The sequence below is a fragment of the Paramisgurnus dabryanus genome, chromosome 15 (genome assembly GCF_030506205.2).
Source record: "Paramisgurnus dabryanus chromosome 15, PD_genome_1.1, whole genome shotgun sequence".
Lineage (NCBI taxonomy): Eukaryota > Metazoa > Chordata > Actinopteri > Cypriniformes > Cobitidae > Paramisgurnus > Paramisgurnus dabryanus.
This window is the reverse complement of record NC_133351.1, coordinates 16,215,699-16,227,292: the sequence shown is the minus strand read 5'-3', so window position 1 is coordinate 16,227,292 and position 11,594 is coordinate 16,215,699. Positions and strand designations below refer to the sequence as shown.

Genomic DNA, 11,594 nt, shown 5'->3' with positions numbered 1-11,594 from the left:
ATACATTTGTGAGAGAAAACAATTAAGCTTGTATGACTTTATGCAGCGCCACAAGAACCGACAGCCGGATGACGTCAAAGTTTCGCGAGAGCGATTTAAAAGCAAACTCTTCCATAGAATTACGCGAATCGCCCTCGCGGTACTTTGACGTCATTAGGCTGTCGATTCTTGCGGCGCCGCATGAAGTCGAACAAGCCTATTATATCATATGTCGCATATTTATGTCATTATAAGTGCATCACATTCAAATATGGTGGCACGTCTGTTTTGTGTCTTGCAAGAACCAATGAGATTCAAGTTATGGCTGGGAGTTTTTTGGACGTGCTTCTTCGTCATATTGAGCACCATATTATAAGATAACAGTTACAGTATTTTAATATAAAATTTTTGTGTTCTACTGAAGAAACAAAGTCATATGATCTGGGATGGTGAGAAGATTTTCATATTTGGGTGAACATTTTGTAAACTAGTCGGGGCTGTGTCCGAAAATGCCCTCTGGCCGGAAAGTAGATGAAAACGAACGAGAGTAAATTTGGACACTAGAAGTACTGCGGGCGCCATCTTGTGTCGAGACGTGGGAATTCATTCAGAGCGAGCCTGTAACTGTGGGTGGATAACAGCTAGCTGTGAGTGTATATTGATTGTACACTCTTCCACTATTATTTTAGACACCATTACAAAATAGCTCTCCTATCAAACAGTGCCCTATATATTGGTAAAGTGGGCTATTTACGACACAGCCATAGTAGTATGATAATACAGTCGTAGTGCGCATGCGTCAACAGCATGCCGCGCTCTCGATGCGGAACTAAAGTATATCATATTACATTTGCTTATCTGCATAACCTACAATCTGCTTCCGTGATCGACGCCAGATGACAGGCTTATACAGAAATGAAACTTAACTAGACTGGTAAACAAAACTGGATTCAAGTATTTAAGTTAAGGTGATATGATATGCGCATCGCCATCGTGCAATTAAATAACATGTGACTTCTTTAATGTAAACACACATATCTCAACATGGGATCTGATCGATTTCGGACACCCAACAATATTTCTTGTGTACTGTGCGGGACATCAGACGAAACTGAGATCACTGGAGCTCTCTCATCCAAAGACCACATTTCAGCACATCAGAACTGTTTGGTGAGTTTGCATACAACTCGACAACTTGCAGAAATAACAACATTTATTAGTAGTTTTGCCAAGGCCAGCATTATTATTTCTTATTAGGGTTAGGAGATAGACTACTAGATAGACTTACATTGAAGGACCAGCAAGCAATATCTCTCGAACTGAATCAGTGGACTATTTTGCCTCAGTAAGTAATTTTAACCACCTATAAGAAACCTTTCCAGAATAAGCAACCATCCACCGCATTGGAACTAAACATTCCGGTATCTCAGGCTTGCACTCACTCATTTCATTTTAAACAGCTTTGGGGTTTGTCCATCTGTTTTACACTATCGACCAAAGTATGTTGAGAAGGTCTCAGACAAAAGCAGGTCAGTCCCATCCCATGTGTTCATACTGTTAATTTATCTGCACAGTTATTTGCTTCAGGAATCTACTGTAAGAACTCCCCTACCTATGATGACCTGTTTGGATTCACTGTCGATGATATAAAGAAAGAAGTTTGCAGAGGAAAAAAATTAGTGAGTATCATAAAAAACATGCCAAACCCATTTTTTTAGTAAATAGGTTACACTGCAATGTAAACTGTTACCAAACAATCCTGTCCACGTGGTCTTTATATACTGTTGTTTTCATCATTTATAGACTTGTTACCACTGCAATAGACGGGGTGCTACAGCAGGATGTGAGGTGAAGCGTTGTAAGCGCTCATACCATTATCCCTGCTCCAGAGAAGATAAAGCAGAAGTCATTGAAGACAGTACCAAAGGCCGTTATATGTAGGATTCTGTCATTTTTTTATATCATAATCAAATTATTTTACAGACATACAGTTTATCAATAATATCTGTTTCCTTTTAGTTTGTTCTGTGAAAAGCACAATTCAGTACCCAAAAGGACAGGTAAGTGTTTTCATTTTTAATTTAATTTCATTTAGTTTGCCTAACTTTGTATAGTTTTTAGTGCAAGCATCTGAACATACAATAAAATACAATTTTAAGGGGTCTTTTCCAGCATTATGTAATATAATGTGCATTGGTAATGTTCAATATAATCGTTGGATTGCAAGATTTTCTTAAATTATTCAGATTTGTTTTATAATAATCTATAATATTATATATTTTATAATAATATATAATAACATAATTATCAATACTCCAATTTTTGAGTTTGAAAGATTAAATGAGTGTGTACCTATTTTGGTCCTTTTTTCTCCCAGATTCAGTAAATGGTGCCTCAACTTCTGGTCTGAATCGGCCTAAAAAACGTGGATTATCTGAAAGTCATGGACAAAGGCCTGGCAGGGTCAGCATGTACACACACACACACACACACACACACACACACACCATTAACCTTTCATCCTCTTAAATACACAATTGAGAAAATTCACTGATAATTATTTGCTCCCACAGATAGCGTGCTTTTTTAGTGGATCTCAATCCTGTTCCTGGGCACCCACTGCTCTGCACATTTTGTATGTCTTTGTTAGCTTTATGAACTGAGCTAAATGTGCCAGGTACTGTAAAAGAGGCGTACAAAATGTGAAAAAAAAATGGATCCACAGAATCAGGATTGAGAACTGGTTTTGTGTACCTAAATTACATTGCAGCACGACACGCCCAGAAATTTATATATAAACTGCTGATTCCTCTTATTGTGGGTTAATTCTGAGTGCTAGATTGTGAAGGATGCAGCGGACCACTGTGATCTGGTATATAGTACTGACCAAAAGGGATGTCCAGGGGGATTTAAACAGTTTTTGCTCTTTATGCCACCTCAAATTAGATTAAACCATCAAATATGAGATGAATGGTACAAAATGGACAAAATCCTAACCTTTTAACGAATTTATTGGAGATAAAAGGCTGAAAGGCAAAGATTGTTGTACATTGTAAGTTTTTAATTTTTTGCATGATTTGAGAATATAAATGTATATAAAAGAAAGGGAAAACACAGTGTATTAGGGAATACTGCATAAAAACAGGTAGTGAAGTGTACACTGACTACAAATTTATCTGTTACATGCAACATGCATACAAAGTTTTTAATCCATCTTTTATAAAATATTTGTGAAAATATAAAGGTATCAATTGTTCAAGGTTGGATGATATTATTGTGATGCTGGCCTTAGTCAGCTCATTAAAATGTTAAATACATACAGTACATATAGCAGCTAGGGGATTATTGGTAGTTGGTGAATAAGATACAACTGCACATTATTGAAATTTGAAACATGACTACTATATTGAAATATGAGAAGTATGAGTATTATGTCATATTGCATAGTAAAGAAATTTGTTGTCTTCTCTTTCTCTATGTTAATATCAGAGGGAATCCAGTTCATCTACAGGGTGAGTGTGCAGTTTGTATGTAACATCATAACCTTTTATTACAGATTTTTCCCATGTTTTAATTTTTCTCTTAACAATTTAAACCTTTCCACAACTATGTAAAAGCAATTGTTTCTTTGGATGGTTGTGGTCATTTTTGGAGAGGATTAGTGTGTGGACTGTAATACAGTGTGATGCTTATGTGTTTGGGCTCTTTCAGGTCATCAGAATTGGGATCCTATCGTTCGTTGAAGCAGATATCACCTGTACAATTTTTAGATTTTGGTATTTGTTTTTGCATTAATTTATTATTACAATAACACAATAATAAGACCAGATTTACAGTTCATTTTGGGTCAGTAGAGAGTTATTTGTTTATTCATCAACATGAGAATGATAAAATTAACAGTTTGTGCTGATGACAGATATTGTATTAAGTGTAATTATATATTATCATTATAGATGATGAAATTCAAACCCCATGTGACCCCACGTTTGCTCCAGTAGAGTCAGATATTGAAGACTGCACACCTCCAAAACAAACCAATGTAAGTTTTTCATGATTATTTACATAATTAGATTTACTTTTTTCATTTGAAACGTTTGTGAATGTATATCTTTGCCTACACATTGTTAGTAGCCTCGTCTAAATCTTTCATCGGATTCATACCCTAAATCTTTTGACTCAAAAAGTCTGTTTGTCTGAATCATAAAAAAACAGTAAATGAAAGAAAGCTGTTCATGTCTCTGTTCATTTTTAACAGTCAGCTCCTGTTGCTGAGGATTCGAGGTATGTTTGATTGATTCACTCTTTAATCTAAGCAAAAACCCTGCACGAAACATCCAATTATACTGACAAAATTTTGATGGAGCTGTTTGTGAATCTCTAAGAGAGTTTAACTGTCTCACTGCAGGCGCTGTGGTGAACTCAATCCATCATCCAAAGGTAAAGATGACATTATGTTTGTCTCTCTCTTTGTAAAGGAAAGAGAGGCAGAAGTTTAATAATCTGTTGTATGTGCTGATGGTGCTGACATTGATATTGACTCTTTGAGTTTATTTGTACAGAAACGTTTCTAATAATGAGATACATTTATACTGTTTTTTTATGGTATGTTTGTTAGCTTTGGTATATGGGCCCTCAACGTCCGCTATGAATAATGGTGGTGGATCAGAAGACAGTCCAGGACAATTAAATGACAGGGTCAGGACACAACAAACACACACTGCCTACCTCATTATAAACACACACACACTGTAATCACACTTGATGTTTGATGTAAGAATCAAAAGTATAGATTGTAGTAAACATTGCACTTAATAGAACAAAATGCTTTATTTAAATAAAACAGATTTGACTTTTCCTGAATAAACTTTGAAGTTTCTTTTCTATTTTTATTTAATACCAGATGGAAGTTGATTCACCAGTATCGTGAGTATAGTTTGTTTGTGCATGTGTGTCCTAATAAAACCAAAAATTGTTGTAAGGATTATGAATAATCTCATGTTTGGGCTCTTTTAAGGTCACCAGATGCTCCAAGAAGAAAGTTGAAGAAGATATCTATACTTTACTCAGGTATAGAGTACCCCAGGGATGATGCATTTTTTGTAGGACAACCCGGAAGTTAGCGGGATACTGGTTTCCTCCCCAAAAAGCCCACTCATTTATACAATAGAAAGTTATTATCGCTAAAAATAAGCTCTGTGTTTAGCAAAAGATTATGACATTTACACGTTTTGTTCAACAAGATAATCTTCACAGATGAACACAACTTTTATGGATTGTTAAGTCTAAATGCATTTACTAAAAATTAAAAGTTAACCATAGGTACCACGGTCTCGACATCGACGTCATCACCATCAAGCGTCCAACAGCTCTTTCAAACTTTATTAAACACATTTAAAAACATTGTAGAATTTTTTTTTAAACATTTTGGGTTTATGTTAACACAAGATCTTATTTAAGGAGTTTAACCCAATTTAATAAAAAAAATTGACTTTTGGACGATGGAACTGGAAGTGCGAAAATGCTAACTAGCTTCCGGCTTTTGCCTAAAAAAATTGCTGCAAACCATTGCTGCTGCACTCTGTATTATTGGTTATATTACTATTGCTAGTTAAACATCAGAAATAAAATTTCTTGACCTGTAAAAATTTATTTAATATGTATGTAATTTAGATGATGAACTTGACGATGAGACCAGCAATGACCCTGTAGTTTCTCCAGTAGTGGCACGGGCAGGAGGATGCACCTCTCCAACTCAACACAAAGTAAGTGTCACATATTAAATCTGATTGTTTAAAGGAATAGTTCACTAAAGCTATTGCTCACCCTCGTACCATCCCAGATGTATATAACATTTGAACACACATAATAATTTTATATCATATTATCATCTTTTATGGGGGTCAACATGTCAAAGCTCCAAAAACACATACATACATCATTATAGTAATCCCAATGACTCAAGTGGGTAAATATATCCTCCTGGGAACCAGGAAAAAAGTTCTAGAAGAAGTGTTGGGGTGGTAACAAACACATTGAAAAAAAAAAATTCCACTTATTTTCTAATTTTATGACGACATCACTGTAATGGACAATGGGACTTTAATGTTCTGAATTTCATCCATCTTGATTCAATTTTTGTTTTCAATTTCATTTTCACCACAATGTGCTATTAAAGGTTACGAGTTTTTAATGACGTATTTGATCAAAGATGATATTTGATGTAGCATTCTCACTTCTTGAAGACACACAGGAACATGTTGCTCTTATTCCATCTCACAAATGTTCTGCTTTGCATCTGGGGATTCTGCATCTAAAAACATTTTAGATTGTCTAATATTTGAGGCAAATATATTGCACCATATTTCCTAATTCTGTCATCTGGGTGTGCCTTTCTATGAATTATTTGGTAGCACTTTACAATTGGGTTGTATTGGTTAACCTTAGTTAATGCACAATGAACTAACATGAACAATTGTATTAACATTAACAAAGATGAATAAATGCTGATAAACTATATTGTTGGTTCATGTTAGTTAATGCATTTAATAATGTAAACAAATACAATCTTATTGTAAAATGTTACAAAATTATTTTATTCAAAAACTTCTCTGCATCTGTCATAGAACTGCCTATTACAAGAAATCAAACAAACATAAGAACAAAGTCCTGGTGTCCACTACAAAGGAGATCAAATAAAAGTTGTGTTTCGAAAGAGTCAAAATTATTGGAATATTGCCAAATTTTAAGTCTAGACTCTCATGTTGAAAAATCAATTGATATTATCAAGAAATATATAATCTGCAAAAAGTATTACTTACTTCCCTTGTTGCCATAAACTGTGAAAATTGCAATTGTCATTATTTTGAAAAAGTTCGTGTGATCTGTAAGACCCATTCCCACTAATATGGTATTGCTAAAAAGCCCAGGACGTCCTCTTGACAGGACAGTGGGATTCAAATAGATTAAACAAATTATGATTGACTTAGAGGTCTGAAACCCACTACAGAGGACACAAGTCAATGGGCCGGGTCTCAGGAGGATATAAGGAGCTCAGATGCAAAAGGCGCTAAATGCCACCTCCATCAAAAAATCTTTTTTGATGGAGGTGGCATTTAGCGGATGCTCTCGGCACTATAAATACATAAAATACTTTCGCTTCAAATCTGCTTTATTCTGGCCTCGGGCATTCAAAAACTTGTCAGAATTCATTAAGGGTCTGATAAAAAATGTGCATTTACAATAAAACATCTTAGAAGCACTTAGAGGGTTTTACATCTGAGCTCTTCATATGTCTACTGGAATAAAACGATACATTTGAGACATGGTGACATAAGCTTATTTTGCAAAATTAAAATGCAAACAGATATATCAGTACATTTATAACTTCAAAACCTATTTGTTCTCACACGTCTTGTGTCTAGCTGTCATATGTCTGTTTCGATACTAGCTCGTTTTGGAGTTATTCATGTAACGCAATATTTGAATGTCACTCAAATCTTTTACATTTTAATTTCGCACCGGACAGTTTTGCGTTTTTTAACATTGCAGCTCTCTTGTTTAACAGCATTCAACTCCTGTGACTAAAAATACAAGGTATGTTTAATTCCATTTACCTAATAATACAATTATTTTCATTCATATTTAATATACTTCATATAATGTGTCATTTGTCTGCTAAATGCCTAGATGTAGATGCATTTACGTCTGTATAGTTTGGTGTCAGTAACCTTTACAAACATTTACCACAGTAACTACAGTTTATCACAACATACCATGAGTTATATAGCTATTGTTGCAGCTAGAAAAATGTAACTATTTTACTAATGTAAATTACTGCTGATTATTATGGTATCTGTATTTCTATGGAAATTCCCTAATAGAGTTTTCCTGTCCCACTGCAGACCCTCAGAAGAACTGAATCCATTGACCACAGGTACAATTAAACACTGTGTATATCTTAAAAATGGGAGAGCATCTTGAAGTTCTTACTGTAAAATACCTTCATTGTTTTTAGGAGATGATGATGGTGATGATACTGACATTGAGACCGTGAGTTTCACAACACATTACACTCATTTCTTGTCCATTACCCAGCTCACTTGAATATTTGATTTTGATTGGTCAACAAAGTGCTAAATTGGGGTTTATTTTACTGTATTAATATTCCAACTGTACATTTAATACTCTATATACTCAATACTCTTTATCACTTTCTATTACTGTTACTGTGTTAGTTAACAATAGGACTGCTTACAGAGCTCTTTCTCTGTTTGCAAGGATGTTTCTCAGAGTTTGTTACCACCAAAGGCCTACAGTGTCACTGTCCCATGTACTGTTATTATGGATTCAGGACACTCATTGGAATCAGGTAAATGCTGCTGACCTTTTATTGAATAAATGGTCCAAGAATCCGTTTTGTACATATGCGCGTTCTTATCTGCCTTTCAGAGAGCAGTATAGAACCTGGTTCACCTTCCCGTGCCATCCCAGACCCTGAGCCTAAAGCTCCAACCGATGACACACCAAGTTTTGCTAACCCCACACCTCAACAGGAACATTCAAAGAAAGCTCTCTCTCATCATCCATGGTCATCCAGTGATCATTCAAGACCCACAGCATCTGTAGTCCAACCGCTTTCAGCATCTCACATCACACCTGATCACCCAGCAGGATTTTCACTTGATCGCCCTGCCGTGGCGGATGCCTGCTGTGTGACTGTGACACCGAGCTCAGTGTCCAGTGCCGCCCAATTTTGGGCTAGATGTAATGAGGCCAAATGCACTGAAAGTATTTTCTCAGAGCTCGTGTGTCAGCTGAACAGCCTGAGAGAACAGATACAGTCGCAGAAAGCCAGTCATCAGGGTGGGTACAATCTTAATTCACTTTCGATACAAAGACTTAGGTTTATAACTTAAATTCTGTAAAAATGCTGAGATAAGACATTTACTAATATGTTTGCTCTAAAAAAATTCACAGATTTTGATGTTGCTCTGAAGATATTAGAGGCATCTGGACGACTACCTACAATAATTACCCAACTGGAAAAAGGTACAACATACAGGGTACATTTTGGTGTTACTACCATAGACATTGAGGACCACCTGCATCACACCAATATTCTTATTAGTGACTTTCTCGGTCCAGGGGGCTCATTTATAAAGTGCTTAGTGCCACGTCAGGGTCTGAGCAGACATACGCACTTTTGCTTGTCTCATTTCTGCAGGTTTTTGGAAATATAAGCCATTATTGCTGCTCGAAAAGGGGTTAAACATTGACAAGCGCTCTTTTATATGTTAATGACATTAATTAGTCATTGGCGGAGATTTAAAGTTTCAGCTGCGGACAAGTTCAAAATATTTGCATTTATAGATTTCACATCTGAAAGAAAGGGGTGTTTTCTGCGCCTACGTTCGGTTTATGAATCACACGTACGCATTTGTGATAAATGATCGTAAGATCAAATGTACGATAGTTTCAACGCAGCATTTTATAAATGAGGGCCCAGTTGTGCAAACTCTGTTTAACCCTAAAAAGCACTGTTAGATGACTGTTTCCTGGTGCTTTGCTTTGTTTCTAGACCTGGAAGAGCAGGAAGAGGAATTGCAGAAGAAAAAAGAAGCACTGAGAGATGCGAGAGCTGTGCTGGGCATTTCATCTAAATAAGCATCATATTCTGCTGTATAGTAAAACTACATTTTATGGGTTTGTCATGATTTTTATTGTTTTAAGCAACGAGTAAGTATGAGTTTGATAAGTGCCTTAAATGAATAATAGTTATCTTATTTACTTCTACTGCACATATGTCAGTGTTTTAAAAATATTTGACGTTAAGGATTATTTAGATATAAATCAAAAAACTTTCAAAATACAAGTTTGGGAGTACATTGTGTTTATTGTACAGAAGTTGTAGAAATATTGTGTATTTTGACTTTAGTGTATATGTTACAGTGCGGAAGTGAGACAATGCTCACAATGTTTAAATGTTCAGGGCCACGTATCCCTAAAAATATTGTAAGCCTAAGTAGACCGTAGAAAACATGTACTTGAATTATTGCTATGACCTCAATTTGGTTTATGAAGCAACAGATCTAACAGCTCACAACACGAGCTGTTGTGAGCTGTGTAGTGCCTTAACCATGATCGTGCCTAAAGGGACGTTTGAATGAATTATTGGTGTGGCTTGCTTTATTATGCTCATGTTAGGGCTTCATATTGAATTTTCCTTGTAGCCACTAGATGGCAGCATACACCTAAACCAAATTCAGGAGCATTGAAAAGTTTTCACAATATACTTTGTTTTGTATTTTATTAGACATTCACTTTTGTTTATGTCAGTTTTCATATATGTATATCTAAATATTGTTCTGTTAATTTTTTCTTTATACGGTTAATACTGAAAATTAACTAATGTGTTATTTATACCATAAATATATGGTAATGTAAATTGCTTTATTTGCTTCTGGTTTTGTTCATTTACTGTAAATTTGAAACCATCAAAGCTCCCGGTTTTCTGCTGAATCCTCTTCTTGTCTGTCATGACTTATGTCTAGGCATGCTGAGACATCAAGACAATAGAAACAAAAAGAGAGTGTTCAATAGGGGTTCAATAGTGTTACAAACTTTCCATATCCCTGTCTGGTAGGGTAGGATAGACTCGGGGTGTTGTCACATGGGGTGAGTTATAACACCATCAGTTTAACCAATTAGAAATTAGGTACAGGGGTGAAATCTTTATCTCCCAATCCCTAACTACAAATATTGTAGCTGACCAGTTGTGACACTATGATGATCATAATACTTTCTAGCTAAAGTTTCAGGCAAAGTACAAACATTGTTGAAACAAAACGGGTAACAACACATCCCTGCCTCCCCATTATATTTCTGTCTTATAGAATGATGAGAATAAAAGCATGAGTTGAATGCATAAGATGTAATTTTAAGCAATTTTAACTTGAACAGGCAAAGTGTTATTTAAGATTTTTCTTTCTTGCCTCAAAATCAGCTCAAATACATCAGTATGGGTATGAACATGTCTCCTGCGCGTTCATCATTGTTAAAACAAGTAGTGCATTTATTTTCCTAAAGTTTTAGGGCCATAACATAAATACAAACTAATAGATAACTGATGAACTGCCACATTAGACCCTTTCAAAAAGTTGGACACCCAAACTTTATATACAAGTACCTCAGCATTGGTACCAAAACGTGCATATTAGTACCTCAAAGGTACATATTGGTACCAAATGTATCCATATCTGTACCTAAATAGTACAAATTATGACCTTTTTAAAGGGTACTGCTCCAGTGACAGCTTGGGCCCATTTTAAAGGGTCTGATCTGCTGTCCGATTCACGGTTTTATATTTCCTTTGGTGTGTAATTGTGTATTAGTACTTGTTAATGATATGCAAAAGGTACAAACCCCAAAGTAAACGATGACGCAGGTTATCATCTCCTACATAGATCTCTTTTCTTGAACTACAACAAACACATGGATTGTAGGCAACAGTTTACTTCCTAGGATTAGTGATGTGGACAATTATCATAATTCCTCCCGCTTCGGACTCACAGCCTGTAAACTAACTCCTGTTAGCATTGCATTCTGAGCGAATCTTT

The 11,594-nt window shown here is 35.6% G+C and overlaps 1 protein-coding gene across 2 annotated transcripts; it reads left to right on the top strand.

Moving 5' to 3' along the window:
- Positions 1-776: 776 nt before the first annotated feature.
- On the top strand, positions 777-10,431 carry phf11 (PHD finger protein 11). Of its 2 annotated transcripts, none has more exons than XM_065251691.1 (21): positions 777-1,149; positions 1,554-1,658; positions 1,783-1,916; positions 1,999-2,039; positions 2,357-2,442; positions 3,469-3,491; positions 3,691-3,755; positions 3,933-4,018; positions 4,235-4,260; positions 4,385-4,416; positions 4,595-4,674; positions 4,880-4,902; positions 4,994-5,046; positions 5,650-5,741; positions 7,544-7,572; positions 7,860-7,912; positions 7,994-8,028; positions 8,257-8,347; positions 8,428-8,841; positions 8,956-9,027; positions 9,557-10,431. In XM_065251691.1, exons 1-21 carry the CDS (start codon positions 1,024-1,026, stop codon positions 9,640-9,642), a joined length of 1,752 nt encoding a protein of 583 aa, XP_065107763.1. In that variant the 5' UTR covers positions 777-1,023; the 3' UTR covers positions 9,643-10,431. The 2 variants fall into 2 exon arrangements, with proteins under 2 accessions (XP_065107763.1, XP_065107764.1); XM_065251692.2 differs by having other exon boundaries at positions 778-1,149; positions 7,881-7,912.
- The last annotated feature ends 1,163 nt before the right edge of the window (positions 10,432-11,594 follow it).

What these genes read in the sequence shown, in the direction of transcription:
- phf11 (XM_065251691.1), top strand. Translation starts at nt 1,024, where the DNA reads ATGGGATCTGATCGATTTCGGACACCCAACAATATTTCTTGTGTACTG. An exon ending in CACCTCCAAAACAAACCAAT is followed by an intron (nt 4,019 to 4,234) that starts GTAAGTTTTTCA and finishes CATTTTTAACAG; the next exon opens with TCAGCTCCTGTTGCTGAGGA. An exon ending in GAAGTTGATTCACCAGTATC is followed by an intron (nt 4,903 to 4,993) that starts GTGAGTATAGTT and finishes GGCTCTTTTAAG; the next exon opens with GTCACCAGATGCTCCAAGAA.